The sequence below is a fragment of the Balaenoptera borealis genome (genome assembly GCF_965194805.1).
Source record: "Balaenoptera borealis genome assembly, chromosome: 1".
Taxonomy (NCBI): domain Eukaryota; kingdom Metazoa; phylum Chordata; class Mammalia; order Artiodactyla; family Balaenopteridae; genus Balaenoptera; species Balaenoptera borealis.
Genome location: NC_138860.1, coordinates 139782830 through 139806481, shown reverse-complemented (window position 1 = coordinate 139806481; position 23652 = coordinate 139782830). Strand labels below are relative to the sequence as shown.

General features: G+C 43.3%; 1 protein-coding gene across 1 annotated transcript in view; it reads left to right on the top strand.

Annotated features, from left to right (window-relative positions):
- The first annotated feature begins 888 nt into the window (after positions 1 to 888).
- The window catches only part of PGM1 (phosphoglucomutase 1), a 56180-nt gene continuing 33416 nt past the window's right edge, over positions 889 to 23652 (top strand). Inside the window, exon 1 of the mRNA XM_082357702.1 lies at positions 889 to 1393. Coding sequence (XP_082213828.1) covers positions 1148 to 1393 — 246 coding nt within the window. The 5' untranslated portion in view covers positions 889 to 1147. The remainder of the gene's footprint in view (positions 1394 to 23652) is intronic.

Below are 23652 nucleotides of genomic sequence, written 5' to 3'. Positions count from 1 at the left end.
AATAAATCTTACCTATTAGTACACCCACCCTAACCAAATGAAGTGTGGCCCATCAGTAAACAGGTGGAAAGTAGCAGGTTGAATTAGATCTTTGAATTAGACACAAATACCCTAATATTTAGAGAATAGAAAAAATGAGTCAAAATCTAGCTAAGGCTGACACCCCTGACATCCCTCAGAACGTGTTTCCGGAAAGTTATTTACACATGAAACACCAGCTTAACCACAGGAAATGTTGTACAGATCTTCTTCCACTTAGGGTTACCTCCTGATAAACCCACTGTTAGGTGAAACTATCATAAGGGGAAAACGCATTTAATACACGTAACCTAGCAAACACTGTAGCTCAGCTTAGCTTACCTAAAAGAGTACTTACTTTACCCTGCAGTTGGGCAAATTCGTCTAACACAAAGCCTATTTTATAATAAAGTGTTGAATGTCTCATGCAATTTACTGAATACTGTACTGAAAGTGAAAAACAGAATGGTTGTATGGATACAGAGTGGTTCCACGTGTATTGGTTGTTTACCCTCCTGATAGGTGGCTGACTGGGAGCTGGGGCTGGGTTTGCTGTCACAGCTCAGCATCTCCAGTGTACACAGTACCCACTGCATATTGCTAGCCCGGGAAACGATCAAAAATCAAAATTCGAAGTACGGCTTCTACTGAATGCTTATTGCTTTCACACCATCATAAAGCGGAAAAATCCTAAGCTGGAACCTTACCAAGTCTTCTAAGTCCGGCTGTCCCTACTCTATTTTTCCCACTGTGCCTCAAGTCCTTGCCCTGTGACCCGGCCCCTACTCCAAGCTCTGCTCTTCCACTTAACGGAAGGAGGCGCGGATCTCATTTTACAGCGGATGGGTTTACGAGGGGAGGGTAAATCAGAGAGGCTCCACCCATCTCACCGGAGGCCTGGGGGTGGGCGCTCCCCATTCCCCTCCCTCTCGGACCTGCAAGGAGGTGGGCTGGCCGCGAAGGGAGGGCCCTGTCCCCTGTCCCTTTAAGGAGGAGGGACGAGCACCAATGAGAGAGCCGGCATTGCCCCGACCCAGCCGCGGCTTCACCACACAGCAGCTGCAGCCACAGCTCCGGTCGCCCCTCGCTTAGCAGAGTCCTCTCCGGCCCCAGGAAGCTAGTCGCCACCATGGTGAAGATCGTGACCGTTAAGACCAAGGCGTACCAAGACCAGAAGCCGGGCACGAGCGGGCTGCGGAAGCGGGTGAAGGTGTTTCAGAGCAGCGCCAACTATGCCGAGAATTTCATCCAGAGTATCATCTCCACCGTGGAGACGGCGCAGCGGCAGGAGGCCACCCTGGTGGTGGGCGGGGACGGCAGGTTCTACATGAAGGAGGCCATCCAGCTCATCGTCCGCATCGCCGCCGCCAACGGGGTAAGGGACGCGCCCGCTCCTCGGTCGCCCCCGTCGCCCGCCCGCCTTCTGCCTCACTCTTGCGGGGCCACTTCCGCGCGCGCCGCCGCAGTCTCCACCCCCTCGCTTCTCTGCGCTCGCTCTTCCTGGCCTAGCGGGTCGGGCGGAGGTCGCCCAGGGCCGGACAGTGGCCACGGGGCGCCGCAGAGCTGCTCTTCTGCCAGCTCCTCCCATCCCTCGTCGCCCCCCGCCGCGGGCGAGGAGGCGCGAGGCGAGGAGCAGGGCTTGACCTTGGGCGGCCCGCCCCTCCGCCTCCTGCGCCTCCCTTCTCTCTCCTCCTCCCCCCTCCCCTCCCCCCGCCTCCGTCCAGGCCTCTGACCTTTACGTTAACCTTTTCTGCCGGTGAAGATCCAGTTACCGAGCAGAGTGCAGTCGCCTTAACCGGGAAAGGTTAGAGGCCGCCGCCTTGCTCAGAACCCCCTTGCATCCCGCCGGGTTGCCTGCTATTCTCGTCCGGGACTGGCGCTTCCCGCTGGCTGCGAGCTCAAGGCTTTGGGCACCCGCCCCGCTGGTGGTCAAGCGCTCAGTTCTGAGGAGGCGGTCGCAAAGTCCCTTTCCCCGTCCCCTAAGTTTGCTGGGACGGAGCTTCTGCCTCTGCCCTGGCGCGGCCTGGTTGCTAGGGGGCAGGCTTTTGAAAAGGCTAGTCTTTGCTCGGTGTTGCTTCTGGATCTGTTCCACCGAGGGGGCTGGAGCTGAATTTCCATTAGAGCGGAAACCAGCTACCCAAGGGCGCTCTTACGTAAGCAGTCGTGGCAGGCCAGGAAATTAACGCAATACCTTGGTTCTGCCACCCCAGCTAAGAAACGTTAAATGAGTTAATGGGGCAGGTCCACTCAGGTGAGACCTTGAGATAGACTTTTCAGTCAACCTGGTACATTTGCGAAAATGCGGCTTTATAAAGTAGGTAAATTGGGGTGATTGTTTACTCTTAAAGAAAAGTTTTCTAACGAGTTTTTTTTTTAAGTTTTCTTTTTTCTTTCTATATTTAACATAAGATTTGACTTATACTCACCTCTTCTGGAACTCAGTAATATTTAGTAATATTTTTATCCATTTTAGCAGTACTTTATTTCTCTTATTAACATATTGAGTGCCGTTTTGCCAAGCCCTGTGAAAAGTACTTCCCTGCAGTATCTCATTTATCCTCCTGTAGCCTTATGAGGTAGATGCTATTATGGGCATCTTCAAGATGCCAATGAGAAAACGGAAACTTAGGCAGGTTCAACAGGAACTCTAATGGCAGCACTGAGAATCTAGTATAGACCTGCTAGTTCCAAGGACTTGAACAGTTTCTGGGAATGAAGAGACCCTTGAGTCTAAAGATGTATTTTCCAGCTGTCTCTCAAATCTAAACTGGGAGCAATCTACATCTGCCTCTCTGGGTCAAACATTTATAAGCATCGGTGAGAGAAGATTGTCTGGATTTGTTTTCTTTATGCTCCTGAGTTTTCAGACAACCTCACATTCCCTTGAAAGAAGAATGAAGAATGAACAAGACCTGTATCCCAGTACAGCTCTTGTTCATTTCCCTGTTATCAGCTGTGTTGAACTTGCATTTCTTCAGCAAACACTGAGCCTATACTATGTCAGAGAAATGGGTGGAATAAAAAGATGATTTAGAAGCAAGACTTGTCCTTAAGGGGCTTACAGCATAGTGGGAATTTAAGGGGTCCAACTGGAAAACTGTCCATTTGAGAGTAGCGTGGGGTGGAAGAAAAGAATTAGTTAAGACTAAAAATATATGTTCTTAAAACCTCTTCACCCTTTTGCTTCTACCCTGTTGCTTTCCCCCCACCTTTTAGCCAATCTTTGTAAAGGTTGTCTGCATTCACCATCACAGATTTCTTAACTCCCGTTCACTCACCACCTCGCTGCAATCTGGCTTCTGTTTCTTCCACCACTCCACTGACGTTGCTCTTGCCAAGGTTACTGATGACTTTCTGGTTGCTAAATCCATTGCACACTGTTTAGGCCTTATCTTATTTGACCTGCCTGTTGCATTTGGCACTGCTGACTTTGTACTCTTTTAAAATTCTCATTCTCTTGCCTTGATCACTGTCTCCTGATTCTACTCACACTTCTTGAGAGTTCCTTCTTGGACTGCTTACTCTACCCACATCCTAGCTATTCCCTAGGTTTCCATCCTCAGCTTACTGTTCTCTGATTTTATTCTCTCTCTCTCTCTGATCCCTCACCAGGGATTTAAATATGCTGCTCTTTCTCTTCTGGTGCAATCCAGATAGCATTTTCAGAAAGCCTTTCCCAGCAGCCCCTGTCTGCCGCTCTTCTCCCTTAACTGACCTTTCCCCATAGATACCTCTAGAATAGATGAAATTGTCAGTTTACATGTGACACTCCCTCGTACCTAAGGCAATGCAGCATTCAATGAATCCTTGTTCTGTTGCCCTGAATTATGAATTATGAAGTATATGGAAAATACTTCAAGTATATTCCAGCACTTAAAGCCAGCATATAGTTTACAACCCATACATTTATTCTCATTAAACATTTATTATGTGCTTACCTCTTATCAGTCATTGTGCTTAGTACTTGGGATATAATACATTCCTGCCCTCAGTAAATACATAGTCTGGAAGGGGAGGTAGACAGGAATAAGCAGACAGCACAGTGGGTTAGGTGTTGTGAGGGAGTTATGTACCAGATGCTGAAGGGGCAAGAGCATGGCAGGCTGTACTTGGGAGCGGAAGGGGAAGCGAAAAAGTTTTCACAGAGGGGTGGTAGCGGGATTGAGGCTTACAGGATGAGTTGGAGTTTCTAAGGTGGATTTGCTGGGGGAGGAATTCTAGGCAGAAAGAATAAAAATCATAGGAGTTGGGGACAGTTCTCTTGGGCAAGTTATTCAATTTCTGATCCTTTTTCCCCCTTGTCTGTGAAGACTGGAAATGATAATACATACGCAGTGAGGCTCTTGTGAGGATTAAATGAAACAACGTATTTAAAAGTACCTGGCAGCCCCTTTTCACCTGGAAACTGTTTGAATGACACTTGTAGGGAAACCTCAGGATGAGCCTGAGGGCAGGACTTTCTCTTATCAGTGTTCTGCTAATATGGGGACACTAAGTTAATCATACCCAACCTGAGGCACATATTAACGCCCACACCCCATAGATCTCAGCATTGTCTCCTACCTTCCTCTTACCCTCAACGGCCCCAACCAAAATAGAGGGATACCTTGTTAGTCAGAACCCAATTGGGTACAAGTGACAAAAACTTAGATTAGCCCAAGCGAAAAAGGAGGGAATTTGGGATACCTTCCAAATGTTCATTTACTGCTTAAAACCTTACCCAGACTGGAGAGGGGGAAGGGTAAGCTGGGACGAAGTGAGAGAATGGCATGGACATATATACACTACCAAATGTAAAATAGGTAGCTAGTGGGAAGCAGCCGCATAGCACAGGGAGATCAGCTCCATGCTTTGTGACCACCTAGAGGGATGGGATAGGGAGGGTGGGAGGGAGACGCAAGAGGGAAGATATATGGGGATATATGTATACATATAGCTGATTCACTTTGTTATAAAGCAGAAACTAACACAATAATGTAAAGCAATTATACTCCAATAAAGGTGTTAAAAAAAAAAAAAAAACAACTTTACCCAGACTGACAGTGTCCTCAGCCACTCCCTGCGGGAATCCAGTATTTGGAACACAGTCCTGGCGTATCTGTGTTTGCTACTGTTTAACATCTCTTGCATTCCAGGAACAGAGGGGGCAATTCCCAGTCTCTTTTCCTGACTCTGTGACTGTGGACCAGGGACACCTGAAATGTTTGCTGTAGTGAGAAAATAATGCAATATGTGTGGAAGTATCTTGTAAAATATAAAACATGAGGTGTTTTTAGTGTGGTTGCTTCCTGCAGAGTGTGAAACAGCAGAGTTGGAGGATGGGGCTCTCTCCAACCAACCTCTTCAACCTACTTCCTCAACATGCTCTCCTCTCTCACATCTGGTTCCACCTGGAGCGTTCTTCTCGCCCCTTCACCTTCAGGTCTGGGTTTAGTGGGCACTTCTCTGCTCCCAATCCCTGAATCAGGTGCACCGCTTTTCTGCTCTCGTAGCCTGTCTTGCTCACCTCCATAATAGTGCTGACTGCATCTGAGAGTGGTTGTTGGGTTGCTTGTCTGTAACCCACCTGGCCTCCAACACAAACCTTCTTGACTGTAGGTCTCAAGTGGATGAAGCCTGGGCTTGTCTTGTTCTCTGCTTTATCCCAGGAGACCATGCAGATTCACTGCGAGTTCATCTTGAGCTCCCCGCCAGTGTGTGTGGTCCTCACACTGGTTGGTTTGGCCCCAGAATGGCTACTCACCCCGCTGATTAAGCCCATGGGACTCACACAATGTAGTGACCATTTCAGCTCACTCTTTAGCAACACAGGCGTTTGTAAGCATATTAGAGTTCAGTATAAGAGACTAATATTTATTCAGAATCAAATCCTTACCCCCAGATCCTACCATGTGGTGACTCAGGAGGAAAGTTACCCCAGATCCTACCCCCAAATCCTTATCCCCAAATCCTACCAGGTAGTGTGACCTGGGAGGAAAGTACTCCTTGGGCAGAATCATTCACACTCAACAGCAGGCAAAAACAAATTCATGTATCAGTTGCCAAAATAAGCCGTATGGTATAATCTATAGGAAAACAGGATCTCACCCTCCCTGTATGCCATTAACAACAGTTTAAAAGGAAGAGGCCAAACTTAACCCTGGGAAGATTTTTATAATGTATGGACAGTCATATCAGCCCTGGGGTGGTGGAAATTGGTATTTCCCGATATCATTCTGGGGCCCTCTTGCAATCTCACGTGACTCTTTTGTATATTAAAAGCTCTGAAAGTCCTACTTAACATTGCCTGATCCAGTTTTCCCAAGCTTTTAAGTAAGATATAACAATCCCTGAAACTGCTTGCTTTGGGATATACTTATTTATGGAAAAGATCAACTGGATGAAATATCAGAAGACCAGAGTCCTGATTCCAACTCCACCATTTCTAGCAGGTTGGACAAGTCAACCAAGTCTTTCTGTACCACCACCTACCTGTCACATTTCTTCTTTTCAGAAACACTTTGGGGCACTCATGAAGAGGAAAAAGGGAAGAAATTGTTTCCAGTATGAAAACATAGTGTTCAAAGTGTTTCAGACTCATTGGCCTGAACTGATTGGCATTCCTCACTGTATTTATTCAGGGCTTCATTCACCTTTTCTATCTTGTGCCTCAGGGACTCATCTGAGTGGTGATTGGGATGAGCATTGGGAAGGGAGACTTCCAACAGTTGAAGTTAAAAAAGCAACAAAACCCTGAGGCAAAGGCAGCCCCTTTTCACCCTTTCCAAACATCCCCCCCAACCCTAGGGCTACCCCATTTGTGGTCCATCCCGTTTGAGGACACCAGGTAAGAAAAGTCTTCTCCAAATTCTCCCAACTGAAGGTAAGCCCTCAATTACTTGGCACACTCAAGAGCCATTAAAAATTTTTTTAAATTTTTTAATTTGTGTGTGTGTGTGTTTTCACATTTTTATTGGAGTATAAATGCTTTACAATGTCATGTTAGTTTCTGCTGTATAACAAAGTGAATCAGCTATATGCATACATATGTCCCCATATCTTCTCCCTCTTGAGCCTCCCTCCCACCCTCCCTATCCCATCCCTCTAGGGGGTCACAAATCACTGAGCTGATCTCCCTATGCTATGCAGCTGCTTCCCACTAGCCATCCACTTTACATTTGGTAGTGTATATACGTCAATGCTTCAGTAGCCATTTTTAAAAGGTGATTCCCCACTTTAACCACAGCTCCAATGGCCACAGAATGACTGGGTATGTCTGTGTCAAGTTCAAGGAAATTTAAGGGAGAATGAATGGATCATAGAAACTTGCCTGCTTAACTTTCTTAGAGGTGTAGCCCACTCAGATCATTCTTCTGAAAGCTTTTCTGAAGTCTGAAGGGGTCCAGAATACATCACTGTGGCATAAAAACTATTTCGAGCTGAAGGCCTTTGAGAATAGGCATTTTTCTGAACCCCTTTCTCTGCCTAAAAGCAGAGCCTCCTCAATTGTTATAAATCCCGTCCCTGGAAGAGAGTTTCTGGAAACCAAGGAAAATTGACTCAACACCACACCTAAACAGACATTATCACAAAATTATAATATCCCCTACCCATTCCTTTAAGGCCCCATTTATCTTTCCTAAAAGTCCTTTGTTTCTCCAACACTGATAACCACAGTGAAAGTTCTCACCTAGATAGAGTTTTGAAGCCTGAAAACATTAGCTTTTATTTTTTGGCCTCTATGCTTTGTCCCTCCCCTGATTTCTCTGTCACTGATGGTCACTTTAAGACAGTAGGAAAAGCTAGGCTGGGTAAGAAGACAGTATCCTTAATGGGTTATTTGCTGGTAGGCTAGTTCCCACTGTCTGGCAGAGAATCCCAGGAAAGATTTAAGCCTTTTCTGCTACACCTGCTGCTTCATGGGTAGCTGCTTTAGCGTAGGTACACAAATGGTCTTCATCTCAACTCTGCAGTGTACAAATTACTGGACTTGGGCAACGTGATGCACAAGCCACAAAGAAAACTTTCCTTAGCAGAACCATAACCTCCATTTCTGCTAGCAGGCTGCCTAGTCCTTGCCTGAGCTCCTTTCTGTATTGTGGCAAGAAGCAGCCAACAAACACTCCTGTTCTGAATTCTCCTAACCATTTGCCTAGAGCTACAGGTTTGGTTGGCCCGTGGTCTGCCTTCCAGGGTAGTGGTGGTAAAAATTTTGCCATGGCCATAAAAAGTATGCCAATGCTGCATATTTTAGATTCTGTTTTGGTACAGAACACCAAATTTTGTCATTAGTTGAAACGTAGGTTTTGGCTGCTATAGCAGAGTTCTAAAATAAGTTACTTAAAATAAAAGTTCATAGTAATAGGTTCAAGAGTATTACCCTTTCTGTAATAGACTGGGTGTGGGCAGTCCAGGGCTGGGGTGGTGGCTCCACTGTGTCAGAGGATGCATGTTTCTTCTCTTTTGTTGCTCAGCCTTCCCCAGTGAATTGCCCTTATCTGCATAGTCCGTTGTGGTTGCCTACCACCATATGGTCATTCCAGCCAACAGGAAGGGGAGAAAGAGGGAGGAAGGCACACCTTTCTCAGAGGCTGCATGTAATCGATTTCACTCCTGTCCCATTGGCTGAAACTTAGGCTAAGGCCTCCTCAAGCAGCAAGGGAGGCTGGGAAATACAGGTATACCTCATTTTATTACACTTTGCTTTATTGCACTTCACGGATACTGTATTTTTTGCAAATTGAAGATTTGTGGCAACTCTGTGACGAGTTTTTTTCCAGCAACATTTGCTCATTTCGTGTCTTTGTGTCAAATTTTGGTAATTCTCGCAATGTTTCCAAATTTTTCATCATTATTATATTTGTTATATGATCAATGATCTTTGAAGTTGCTAGTGCAAAAAGATGATAACACTGAAGGCTCAGATGATGCTTAACATTTTTTTTTTACCAATAAAGTATTTTAAAATTAAGGTATATACAATTTTTTTAGACATGATGCTATTGCACACTAAACAGACTACAGAATAATGTAAACATAACTTTTATATGCACTGAGAAGCCAAAAAATTCATATGACTGGCTTTATTGTGATATTCACTTTATTGCAGTTGTCTGGAACTGAACCTGCAATATCTCATATAGGTATGCCTATATCGATGTTATTCTGGGTACTATGTGTTAGGCTAAATATTGGGGGTGTCAGTCTAAATGAAAGGCAGTATTAATCTTGGGGAATACCCCACAGTCCTCATTATCATAAACATGCTTTCCAAATTTATTGAAAACCACTCAGTCATTTTTAAGCGATAGAGTTACAGAGGGAACATAGAGACCTGATTTTATATCAGTACCTAGATTTTTTGAAAAGACCTTGACTATCATTTATTCCAACTACAGGCTTAGAAAGGAACCTAGGCAACAATCATTCTCATTGTGGAGGACTTTTAAAATAAAACTACTTTATTGAGATATAATTCACACACCACACAATTTATCCATTTAAAGTGGACAACTCAGTATTTTTTAGTGTATTTACAGAGTTACGCAACCATCACCACAATCTAATTTTAAGATATTTCCATCACCCTAAAAGAAGCCCTGTGCATTAACAGTCAATCCTTCTTGCTCCCCTACACCTTCAGCCCTAAGCAACCACTAACTCTACCTTAGGCCTCTGTAAATTTGTATGGGTGGATTTTACACAGACTGAATGTCCAGTTTTGCTTGCCAGGCAGTAGAAATTATATTTGGCAGGCGAAGCCCTGGGAACGTGAGAAGCAAAGGCAAAGGGTCCGCCTCCAGAACAGGAATTAGTGTCCTGTGCTTCTGTGCACATTGTCCGAGCATTGGAGATACAGGATCAGAATAATGTCCTCATTCTCAAGGAGCCTCTAGTTGAAGGAGGTAGATTGACACAAAAACAGACAATCACCACTAAGTTTTATAAGTGCTAATACCTGAGGGAAAAGCGATGGCTGTGGACGCTCAGAGCTGGGACGCCTGCCCCAGCTTGAGGCGGTGGTTATGTGTGGGAGGGGGTAGTGTGTCCAACGAAGCCTTTCTGCAGGAGGTGAGTCTATTTTTCTCAGCGCACTCCTTGTCGAAAGCCAACCAGGCTGTCAAAAAAAGGAGGAGAAATTTCTCCAGGAGAATAGCTTCTTCATTTTCATGAGTGTAAGCAATCAGATTTCTTTTTTTTACAAACATATTTGAACTTATATATCCAAAGTAGTATTGTACCCTGCAAGTCGCCACTCTGGGAACCATACACTTATTCCAGTGATGCATCTGGTGCAGAAAGCATTTTGAAACTCCTCTACGGGAATTATTCTTCAGCTAGTCGGTTTATGGGTCACCTAGGGAAACCAGTCACATTATTTTACAGTCATGCCTCATTTTTCACCTAAAACGATGTAACAAGATTTGATCACCCACTTTATTCATTAGACATGGCTCCAACCAATTTTCTTCTCTTTCCAAAGTTCACATCTATTCTCAAAGGATGAAATTTGTTATGACTGAAGACTTTCAAAGAAAGTACCACAGACTGTAAAGACAATTGCCCGAAAAAGAGTTCCAGAAATGTTAGTGCAATGTCAGCATTGTTTGAATGCATATGTTGCTACCCAGCGTGCTTGTTTTGAAGGAGATAATATTAATTTAGATGAAGATACTCTGGCATAACTGTTGAAAATGAGTTACATTTTATACTGTTCAAGCACACTGCCCTGTCGAGAAGGTCTTAGAAGACAGTTCATGCTGAGGGAGATTCTGGCGTTCTGCTTTCCTTCTGCAATTTACCACAGTGGGCTGGGGATCCAGTTCTCGTCCATCCTGGTAAACATCTCAACATGCTTTGGTGCATTTAGAAATTGTACACAGTAGGAAGGTTTGTGAGAGCCCAAGTAGACAAAATGACCCTGACCTTGGAAGGGAGTGCTATTAGCTCAAAGCCACAAAAACCAGAAACCTAGGTGTTAAGCCTGTGTCCACCTCAACTCTAAGAGATCATCCCATGATTGCAAAGAGGCCAGAAAATGGAGCTGGGTTGGCATAACTGGGTGGGGATGGGGAAAGACCTTTTGCTTTGGTAATAAAACTATTATGTTACGCTGCCCCATGGGGACTTTGAAAGAAATGCATTCTGTGGAGCTAAATGAAATCCATTTAAAAATGAAGCAAAAGGGAAATAAGTGTAGGAAACTCAGATGGAATTGGGAGTGAGGTTGGCTCCTGTCACAAAAGACAGCTGCCTCTCTGGGTAGGGCCATGCAGTTGGCGCCAAGCCCTCTGAGGTCAAATTCATGAGAAACATGCTTATCACACAGTTCACCATAGCCTTTTACCCTGTAAGTAGATTTGGTATAGAGTAAAAATATCTGCCTTAACGATTAATGTGAGAACAAAGTAAAATTTGTGAAGCACTCACCATAGTGCCTGACATTGGAAGTATGTAGCAAACAGAAGATTCTGATGATTCTAATGATTATTATGATTATTCCAAACTCTGAAGCCAGTGGAGGGGCAGAGGGGAAGGTCTTCTGTGTCTGCCATCACCTCCACTGCCTACATGTCCTATCCTATCTATGTCCATACATTATCCCTTGAATTTGATCTGTGAGGCAGAGGTTCACAGTTGCTGTAAGTGTCAGTCACAAGGCCATTGATTTGAGGCCTTCACCTTACTGGAGTCATGAGCTAGCAGTGGGTAGTTGAAGATGGGTATTTTGGGATGGATCTGTGGAATGGTTACCTGGCCCAGGCCAATGTCATGTTACAGATGGGAAGCTGCAAGAAATGTGTGCTGGCATTACTGTGAACCTCCTGGGCCACATGTATTTTCTCATTCAGCAAGCATTGCTGAGCACTCTTTAAGTGCCAGGCATTGTGTGAGATGGTTGCAGGTACAAAGATAAATAAGACAAAATCTTCATTCTGTGGATTCATGATGGTAGAGGAGAATCCATAAGTAGTTACAAAAATATGGTGTGAATACAAGTGTATTAGTTTCCTGTTGCTGCTGTGATAAATGACTCCAAACTGGGTGGCTTAAAACTACAGAAATTTATTTTCTTACCGTTCTGGAGACCAGAAGTCTGAAATCAAGGTGTTGGCAGGGTTGCACTCCCTCTGAATCTCCAGGGGAGAAGTTCAGGGAATCAAAGGATCACAGAGTCACTCAACCCCACCTTGAAGGGGAAAGGAAGAATGAGGATGTTTTCTCTGCCCAGACAAGGTGATTTTTGAGGCAAGTGCAGGATGATAAAGAGGAATCAGGGAGACCTTAGCCGAGAGTGAAGTGAGGGTGGAGGCAGGGCACAGTTGCTGCTTTAATGCATATACCTAATACCGTTGTTGCCCTATTTAAAACTATGCTAATGATAATAATTGACAAGAAGATTCCAGTGCTCCATAATCCACACTGCTTTTGTAGACTTCTGACATACTGTCAAACGGAAGACAGCCACTTGGTGGCTCCTTGAATCTTACCAGATAACTTTAGTTCATAGTGATGGGTTGGAATTGAAGATTTTGGTTCAAATCTCAGTTGTACAATTTACTGTGCAATATTGTGTATTCTGCTTAACTGATCTAAAGCTCAGTTTTCACACGTGTAAAATGGAATCAAGTCTAGTATCTGCCCTATTGGAGAGTTTTGTGAGAATTAATTTAAATAATGGGCATACAAAGGTTTGGAGGGCTCTAAGGTGCAGTCATTGGTGCAGAGAACTCCAAACTCCGTCTCTGTCTTCACTGGCTTTCTTCCCTATGTGTCTGTCTCTGAATCTCACTCTCCTTATAAAGACACCAGTGATTGGATTTATGGCCCATTCTAATCCAGTATGACCTCGTCTTAATTTGATCGCATCTGCAAAGACCCTTTTTCCAAATAAGGTCACATTCACAGGTATCTGGGGTTCAGAATTTAACTTTTTTTTTTTTTTTTTTGGTGGGATGCGCAGTTCAACACACAACACCTGTGCTCTGTCTACCAAGTGCAGTGGGTTGTACAGGCACCAAAACTCATATACTTTGCACTTGGCCAATATCCCGATGAGAGTCACCTGGAATCTATCTCTTAATTTTTTCCAAGTTCAAATGCACTTGATCATCCAAAGGAGCCATACAGCCTAAGCACCAGCTTTGGCGTTAAAACTGGTGTCAAAGCCTGCCTTCCGGTTTATTAGTTGTGAGACTTTGAGCAAGTCATTTATTCCCTAAGCCTCAGTTTCCTCATCTGTAAAATGGGGATTGTGAGGATATCTACATCGCAGGGTTGTTATTAAATAAACCTGCCTGAGAACCTACATGTAATCCTGTGTACCATGATAAGCCCATTACATGATCTCCTTTTATCTTGTCAACAACTCTTAAAAAGTTGGTATTTAGACCTTGGTTTTACTGATGAGGAAATAGAGGGTAAGTGATTTGCCCAAGATCACCAAGATACTAAAAATTATCAAGCGTAGGGATGCAAACCTAGATTTCCACTATGCTGAATTCTTCAAGGTAGACATTTTTAATAGAGTTATCTAGAGCTCTAGTCTAGGGGGTTCCCAAATCTTTTATGTTGTGGTGCAACTTTTGATTTTCCTGAAGCCTTGTTCTTACTTAAATCTTAAAACCCAGCGAGAGTGTCCTGCCTCTGCCCACTTGGGCTACTGTTTATCCCAGGAATTCCCATAAATGGTGTAGAGTGGGAAAATGACCACATTTCTTTAGATCGCTGTTTTAAAAGCTATTGCATATTATATATTTGCCATTCACATGGCCACATAATACAGTAAGAGGCAAAATGGCATGATGGTTAAGAGGGTGGGCTCTGGAGCCAGATTCCGTGGGTTCAAAACCCATCTCCACAATTTCCTAGCTATTTGACCTTGGGCAGATGACATAACCAGTGTTCTCATACCTAAGATAGGGGCTGAGAATAATAGTATTGATCTCATAGGGTTGTTGTAAAGATTAAGTGAGTTAATGCTTGTAAAGCTCTTGGAACACTGCCCAGCACATCGTGACCTACTGCAATTCTCTCCTACTGTACAACAGCCTTTAAAGCAGTGTCATTGTCCCTGTTTTACAAATAAGAAAAATGAGACCAGAAAGGCCATACACAGCCAGAAGCTGGCAAAGGCAGGATTCAGACCCAGTCCTGTCTAAAGTCCTCTGGTTAGAGCAGGGACTGTAGATTCCCCTTCCTCCACCTTTTCCCTGGCCCATCGTAGGTGTTTAATCTATCCCACAGGCCGACCCAGAGCATTGATTCTCTCCTGCCTGGGCCCACGTGCTTTAGAGATCAGGGGTTGTATTAGAAGGATGGGATCAGTCCTTCTCAGTATCTCTATTTTGGTAGTTTATATAACATTTACTGAGTGGCTACTCTACAGCCCGGCATTGTGATAAGCACTTTACATGCCTTTCCTCATTTGTTGTCAGAACCTTTAAAGGAAGTTTTACTATCCCCATTTTACAGAAACTCAGACTCACAAAGACCCCATAGAAAAAGATGTCCCCTCTTTGTGGCTACCTTCATTCAGTTTCTTTACAGCTGGACATCCTAGTTTGGCCAGACTGTGCAATTGGAAAAATCCTTAGTGAGGAGACAGAGTAACGTAACATCTCTTCTTCTTAAAAGTCAAGAAATCTGCCCCATTTTAATTATTTGACAGAGGGCCAATCACCGTCTGCCACAGAATTCCAAGGGACTTGATTCTCATCGTATTCCAGGCGAATGGTACCCCCGAGAGTTGTGTAATGCTGCTCCAGGCAGGTAGCCCACCCATTCTGAGGCTGTAGGAAATCTTGCTTGTGTTTCCATTTTCCAACACAAGAGGGAAGCATACAGCCATGAATGATTTCAAATCAAGCAATTCTTTAGATAGCCCTCTTTTTACCAAAGGATTTTAATACATAGTTCCTGGTAATAGCCAGAATATGGGAAAATATTCTGCTAGCTCCAAATGAATGTTCTTCAGGGATTTAAATGAAAAAAGTTTTAAGGATGCTCCAAAAAGGAAATAAGATAAAAATACATATAGGGCTTCCCTGGTGGCGCAGTGGTTGAGAATCTGCCTGCCAATGCAGGGGACACGGGTTCGAGCCCTGGTCTGGGAAGATCCCACATGCCGCGGAGCAACTAAGCCCGTGAGCCACAACTACTGAGCCTGCGCGTCTGGAGCCTGTGCCCCGCAACAAGAGAGGCCAGGACAGTGAAAGGCCCGTGCACCGCGATGAAGAGTGGTCCCCGCTTGCTGCAACTAGAGAAAGCCCTTGCACAGAAACGAAGACCCAACACAGCCAAAAATAAATAAATAAATTTATAGAAAAAAAAATTAAAAAAAAAATACATATAAAAATTTTATATGAACCATATTAATTGTTTTTTTTTAGGTCAGAATGATTGAATATTGGTGATTTCTTATTAAACAGGAGTCTTCTTGACATGTGCATTTTGTATGAAAGTAATTCCTAAGCCTTGAGCATCTTCAAGTTGGAGAGATTGTTTTTAGATTTAACCACACAAATTAAGAATGGTATTTGTGGAGTGGGGAATGCCTTCCAAAAATTTTCTCTCTCCTCTGAACACTCAGAGCACCCTTGCAAACTCCCAAATTTTACTCTTTTTAAAATGATTTATTGACTTATTAATCTCTCCTTGTAGATCAGGAGTTTGACACCTTGAGTCTGTCATCTTCCCGTGGTGCACAGTGCCTGATGATATGAATGGAAAAAGTCAGTTTACATAGTAACTGCTGGACATATGGATGTAAGCAGAGGGCCAACAGACTGGCACATGTTAAAGGATGTACACGCTCCTAGGCAGCGGTTTTGTTTGTTTTTAACTCAAAATATGCTTCAGGAGTATTTTTTGAACCTGGGATTCTCTACAACTCTAAGCAAACGATTTGGTCCTTGTAATTCTTCTGGCCTTGTACCTTTATAGTTTAATGTAGTTTCTCCTTTTCTTTAAAAGACACTTCCTAACTCTATTAAAACATATATACTCATAGATAGCTATTAAACGCAGCTACATATTTGCAGATTGGTTCAGGGTAGTCATAAAAGCTAACTCTTATGTAGGACTCACAGGGCACTAGAACCAGCCAGTGCTAAGCTCTTTATATTTATTAACTCATTGTACCTTTATACAACAAACCTGTGCAGTAGGTACTATATCTTTCTTTTTTTAACTCTCTTTAAGAGATACATTTTTTTAAAAATTGAGGTATAATCGACATATAACATTGTGTTAGTTTCAGGTGTACAAGCTAATGATTCTAGATTGCAATACTATGAAATGATCACCACAGTAAGTCTAAAGAGGTGCTATTATCAATCGCCATTTCAAAGATGAGAAAATGGGGTCACCGAGAGGTTAAATACTTTGCCCAAAGTCTCCTTGCTGTTGGCTGAGGTTGCTCAAAGTGTGAAGGCAGGAGGTTTCTTTTCTTCCTCTTCTTGCCTGGATGGGACAGCAGGTGGAGCCTGCCTGAGAGCTGGCAAATGGGAGCCATGCACTACAGAGCCCTGCTCAACACACTGAAGCGTGCAGGTGTGGCAAGTAAGAGAAACCCAGTCTGACACAGTGAGCCTCTAAGAGGACTGTATCATAAGGCCAGAAGGTCTCCTGAAAGCCAAGGGCAGGGTGGGCACTTGGGCCTCACGAGAGCCCGAGGCAAGAGGAGCCCAGGCAGCTAGCCTCTGTCTCTCCTCTCTGTTTATCTCAGCACATCTGCTTCATTTTCCTCTCTCTCTGCTGACTCCATTGTCAGTGTAAGTTGGTGCGGTGTGTGTGTGTGTGTGAGATCTTAGCTATATACTCATTTACTCAAACTCCTATGAATATTTCAAGTTTATAAATCAAATATGTGTATTTACTTTTTACAGCCTTTGTCTAACAAGCAAAACTTTGAAAATATTCCCATTGTTCTCATATAATCTAATAATGATAATAGCAGATACTTGTGTAGGGTACCCTATGCCGCAACGGTTTTAGAATTTTCTGTATATTACTTCATTCAGTCACGACTGCAACAATAAGTGAGGTAGGGGGACTGTTGTTCTCGCCATTTTTACAGATGGGGGCAATGGAAGCCCAGAGAGGTTAAGTAACTTGTCTGAGGTCACAACAGCCAGTGACTGGCAGAACTGGGTTTCAACTCTTGTCAGTCTGGCCTTAGAATCCATTCCCTGAAATATTGCAGTAGACTCTCTGCATCTGATGATTTAAACATATAAGTATGGTACATTCAAAGTTTTCTTGAATGATCCAATAATGTTTATAACTTTTATAAAATTCTCTTACTTGAAATCATAAGTCAAAATAAGTTACTCACCTATATCTTATAAATTGGAATCACAGGGCCGATCTATTAGATAAACCAATATCCCAGAGTCTCTTAATGTACTTAAAGTATAGATTTTCTCCCAAGCTTATTGCAAAAATGTTAATACTATGACTTATTATCTCTCTACTGTGAGTTTGATTTACTTCATGTCTACACTTAATTCTAACTCTTTTTATGTTAAGAAGTGCCCAATCCCTGACTTCAAACTATACCACAAAGCTACAGTAATCAAGACAGTATGGTACTGGTACAAAAACAGAAATATAGATCAATGGTACAGGATAGAATGCCCAGAGATAAACCCACGCACATATGGTCACCTAATTTACGACAAGGGAGGCAAGAACATACAGTGGAGAAAGGACAGCCTCTTCAATAAGTGGTGCTGGGAAAACTAGACAGCTACATGTAAAAGAATGAAATTAGAATGCTACCTAACATCATACACAAAAATAAACTCCAAATGGATTAAAGACCTAAATGTAAGACCAGACACTATAAAACTCTTAGAGGAAAACATAGGAAAAACACTCTGACATAAACTACAGCAAGATCTTTTTTGACCCACCTCCTAGAGAAAGGGAAATAAAAACAAAAATAAACAAATGGGACCTAATGAAACTTAAAACCTTTTGCACAGCAAAGGAAACCATAAACAAGAGAAAAAGACAACCCTCAGAATGGGAGAAAATATTTGCAAATGAAACAACAGACAAAGGATTAATCTCCAAAATATACAAACAGCTCATGGAGCTCAATATCAAAAAACAAACAATCCAATTAAAAAATGGGCAGAAGACCTAAATAGACATTTCATCAAGGAAGACATACAGATGGCCAAGAGGCACATGAAAAGATGCTCACCATCACTAATTATTAGAGAAATGCAAATCAAAACTACTATGAGGTATCACCTCTTGCCAGTCAGAATGGCTATTATCAAAAAATCTAGAAGCAATAAATGCTGGAAAGGGTGTGGTGAAAAGGGAACCCTCCTGCACTGTTGGTGGGAATGTAAATAGATACAACCACTATGGAAAACAGTATGGAGGTTCCTTAAAAAACTAAAAATAGAACTACCATATGACCCAGCAATCCCACTACTGGGCATATACCCCAAGAAAACCATAATTCAAAAAGAGACATGTACCACAATGTTCATTGCAGCACTATTTATGATAGCCAGGACATGGAACCAACCTAAATGTCCATCGACAGATGAATGGATAAAGAAGATGTGGCACATATATACAATGGAATATTACTCAGCCATAAAAAGAAACAAAATTGAGTTATTTGTAGTGAGGTGGATGGACCTAGAGTTTGTCTTACAGAGTGAAGTAAGTCAGAAAGAGAAAAACAAATACCGTATGCTAACACATATATGGAATCTAAAAAAAAAATTGGTACCGATGAACCTAGTTGCAGGGCAGGAATAAAGATATAGACATAGAGAATGGACTTGAGGACCCAGGGTGGGAGGAGGAAGCTGGGGCGAAGTGAGAGTAGCATTGACATATATACACCACCGAATGTAAAATAGTTAGCTAATGGGAAGCAGCAGCATAGCACAGGGAGATCAGCTTGGTGCTTTGTGATGACCTAGAGGGGTGGGATAGGGAGGATGGGAGGGAGGCTCTAGAGGGAGGGGATATGGGGACATATGTATGCATATGGCTGATTCCCTTTGGTGTACAACAGAAACTAACACAGTATTGTGAAACAGTTATACTCCAATAAAGATCTATTTAAAAAAAAAAAAAAATTCTCTTATCCCAAGCAATTAGGAGTTACCTTTCCAATGGAATTGGCGGTGACACTGACCGGAAATCTGGCTATGGAAGCACCCCAGTCCAGAATGCCAGTGCCACCAGGGGAGTCTCAAGTGGCTTGTGTTCAAAGACCACATTCCCCAACTCTCATGTCTCACGAGTCTGCAACCCTTACCCACTTGAGAAGATTCATCTAACCTATATTCTGCCTGAATCTACTCTGAATTCTTTTCCAGTTCTTCCTATACATCAGGCCCCCAGCTCTTAGGGACGCCTGAGTGACCCAGAGTTGGATCCTGCATAATATTGTCTCATATTCTCATGTATCATCTGGCTGCCAGTTACAATTCTATAGATATTCTCATGACACGACATCCCTGCCCCACAGCTCCTGAGTTTACCTGTATTCCCAGTTCAAGAACTGACTGAATCTGACTGGCACACTTCTGAATCCTAATTCTAGATTCCTAGGAGAAAAAATGTGAGTGATCTAGCTTTGGTCAGGTGTCTGCCCTTGGTGATCATGGCCTGGCATCAGGGTCCTGCAGTAGAAACTTGGCCCTAGGTATCCACTCTTGTGGGGTGGGGTAGGGGACCGTTCTCAGAGAAGAGAGAGAGTGAACTGAAGGGGTCAGAGGAAAGAGAGCTTATTCGGGTAGTGTCTTCATATTGGAGGAAAATAACAGGGCCCAAACTAGCCAAGACTCAAAGTTGAAGTCCTATGTAAGAGGAGCAGCTCTTTTTTTTTTTTTAATATTTTTATTCTTTTTTTTTTTTTTTAACATTCAGGTCTTTTGGGAATTATTTATTTATTTATTTTTGGCTGTGTTGGGTCTTCGCTTCTGTGCGAGGGCTTCCTCCAGCTGCGGCAAGTGGGGGCCACTCCTCATCGCGGTGCGCGGGCCTCTCACTATCGCGGCCTCTCTTGTTGTGGGGCACAGGCTCCAGACGCGCAGGCTCAGCAATTGTGGCTCACGGGCCTAGCTGCTCCGCGGCATGTGGGATCTTCCCAGACCAGGGCTCGAACCCGTGTCCCCTGCATTGGCAGGCAGACTCTCAACCACTGTGCCACCAGGGAAGCCCAGGAGCAGCTCTTGACAAGATCACAGAGACCAGGATCCTCAGAGCCACCTCAGCTGCAGAGGGAATTCTTTTTTGCAAGCCTTGGTTCATCTTTTTCCAGTCTCTCCTCCAAGCTATTTGATGCACCACTGGCAGCCATTCAACTTCCCAAAAAATAGCAGTTTGTATTCCTCTGGCTTAAAAATTTCCATAGCTTTTGGTGCCTGCAGAATAAACTTTATTGTGATTCATGAGACTCTATAATCTTGCCCCAACTACTTTTCAGCCTTACCCCATCACTGCAAACCTCTTGAGAGTCATGGCTCTGTCCATGCACCTCCGGGACAGCACCGAGGCCACCAGGCTGTGATGGCTCCTCCAAGATGAACTTCTTAAGAACAAAGGTCCGTTCATCTTTTTTTCCTATCCCTATCACCCCTCAGAATGTGAAAAAAATTCATATCTTTACATCATTTTCTAGTACACAGAGGCTTTCATAGACATTCGGGGAAGTCATCGTCCCCCAAACCTTGTGAGGCAGGTATCATTATCCCATTTTAGAGATGAGGACATTAAGAATGGAAGGGTGAGGGGCTAACATTTACTGATAATCTGCTGTATGCCAGACACAGGTACTAAGTGTTTTCACACCTGTTGCCCAATTCAGTTCTCAGAACAACCTTGACAGCTATCCCCATCTTACAGGCTCAAGTCAGTTAGTTAACTTGCTCAAGATTATACCTCCTCATACACTTTAGAGTGCAAGATATGAGCCCTGGTTGTGTCTGGCTCCTGAACCTGTGGTTTTTGCATTATCCTGCAGTGCCTCTCCTGGGGCTGGCATTCACTACATGCCTACTTACTGTTGGTTGGAGAAATGAATGACTTTTCCCAGCTTTTGTTTCCTGTCACTGGGGTCAAACACCCCAAGCACTCAGGCAGGTACCTGCAGCTGTCACAAGCGCAGGGCTTTGGGCTGGGGGTCTAATGACCCCTGCTGCTTTTAGCCCAGTTAGTAGCTTTCTTTCTAGTGCTTGTGCTGAGAGAAAGGGTTACCAGTTCTATCCACTATGCCCACACCTGTGGCATTTTCTAAAGAATAATTCTTGGTTTGAAGAGGCGAACCTTTTCAGACCCTGGGTCCAGCCCTCGCACTGGCCCTGGGTCCAGCCCTCGCACTGGCCCTGGGGCACAGCAGTTAGTAACCCAGTAAATATTTGTCAGTGGCAAAAAAGAAAGAAAGATAGAATGAATAAAGGATTGGCAAGTCTTCAGTTTCTGCTGTGTTCTACTAGGAAGACATCATTGCTGATCAGAGTGGGAGCTGGAGTCTTTGCGAGGCTGGGAGCGAAGGGGTTCATAACGCTGCCATTGTGAAATTGATTGGACCCAAGACCAGTATGAAAGTTCCTTGTCTGAAGGGAATAATCCTTAAATCCCCCGCATGGTTTAAATGTAATTTGTGTCATTGTGAAGGAGTACTGGCAAGGCAGGCGAATTCATTAGGCCAAATTGGCTTCGCTATGCTCGACAGTAACGTTTCCGAAGATGAAGTTCAACCTTTGCTGGAGAGCTCAAACAAATGAGTTTCTTAATAGCTACCCCACTTAGTCTGAGCGTCTTCGGAAGCTTAATGTTTTTAATGCTTCTTCTTTTTTACCACACTTCAGAGTCCATCTAACATTGCTGCTTCTGGTAATATTTTTATGTGGGGCTGAATTCTATAGTGTCCATAAAATTATGACTCAGGCCCATCTTTAGAACAGAAGCTTTTCTAGGGCAAAGATTATATGTTTTTGGTTTAGTTTTGCATGTTGACAAACACCATGCTGACACATGTAGTTGGTGAAAACATTGCTCTTCATTTTGGGGTACAGAACTCTCTCCTTCGGAGCCTTAGATTTGATGTGCGCTTAAATTGCTGGATATTCATTGGCATGTGCAAGGGCCGTGAGAGATGGGGTCTTTTCCAGTCCATGCCTCGCCATAAAGCTGGCTCACATACAGTGAAGTAAAAAAGCGTATGTGCCCACACGGACATTCCCATCCAGGAAGGGGGGCGCTGGGTTCACCTAGTGACCTGATTCCCCAGGTTTCACAGGTAGGACTTCTCGATGCTCAAACACTGCTGTCTATTTCCATTTGTGTTCAGTAATGTTTTAAATATGAATATGTTCCACTGGGGAGATATATTTAAAAACCTTGGAAGTGAGAAGCCATCAAATAATGAACCCCAAAGTGGCATATCAGCTATTTGGAGAGTTAGGAGTGGAAGAGCACCAGCATTATTGTTTGCAGTGATTCTTCTAAACTACTTTAGAGTATATATATTTTCACCTTTAAGAATCAGAATACTTACGTTTGGAATACTTTCTGTATCAGTCAGTTTTTAGGTGGTTAGAAACTGGTACTAGGCCTAGGAACAGGCTTAATCCTGGAGAAGTGTAACTCTTACAACAGTTTCAATGTGAAAAAATATTTTTAGAAACAAATTTTAGTTCATATGAAAACACACTGCTAAGCTGTTCTAGTATCTGATGTGGCCACTGTCTTTAAAAAGAAAAAAGCAAGCATTTGCCATCCTTTGAAATAACACCTGTTGGATCTTACGCTGCAAACAAACCCATTTTGATGCTTGTGGGTTTTTGTGTTGAACATCTGTCGATTTTGAATTTTCATAGTTATGCCTTGATTCTTCATCATTTCTCATTTTACGGAATTGATTTGCATTGACCATAAACTGTAAATAAAATAAGTGAATGTGTGGGAAAAGCCCCCAACAAAACATTACTCTCCTAGTTCTGACTTTAGAAAGAGCTTCGAGAGAGAGCGGTCGATCACCAGCAGAGAACATGCTGGAATGTGTGGGCAGAGAAGCTTTAGTGGGGATATTGGAGCCCCTTTGCAACGAAGTGTCCCTGAATCTATGCTGGGCTTTCAAGACCTTGTTAAGGACACTACCAATTACATGGTTGGTTGCTCTGTTATTCCCAATGAAAAGATTGTTGAGTTGATATTTCACAAATGCGGATCTATTATTAAATATGTCAAGACACATAGACTGGCATAATTTGCGAGCCTATCTAAAATCAGAGAAAACTGGCCACAGAACTTAAAAAATATGAATTAAAGAAATGTATTTGTAGTAAGTTGAAAAACATTGGGTGTGTAAACTACTGTTCGCAAAGGAAGCTTACTTCATAAGAATTTTAGTTTTAAAATTGAAATAAGAGGGAATAATAAGCTATAAAAAGCAATTGTCTTTTGGCTGACTGGTTTTCAGCTTAATAGACGTGTCCTGTGAATTGTTATAATGTTATGTCTCGAGGTCCTCTTTGCAGGTGGGCCAGCCCCGTTTGCCATTTGAAGGAGACTAGGCTTCCTTGGTAGTGGCCTGCTTTCTGCTCATGAGCCCGTTAGCTCTCCTGGTCCAGTATGAGTAGCCCCTGGAACACAGAGACATTCTTGCCT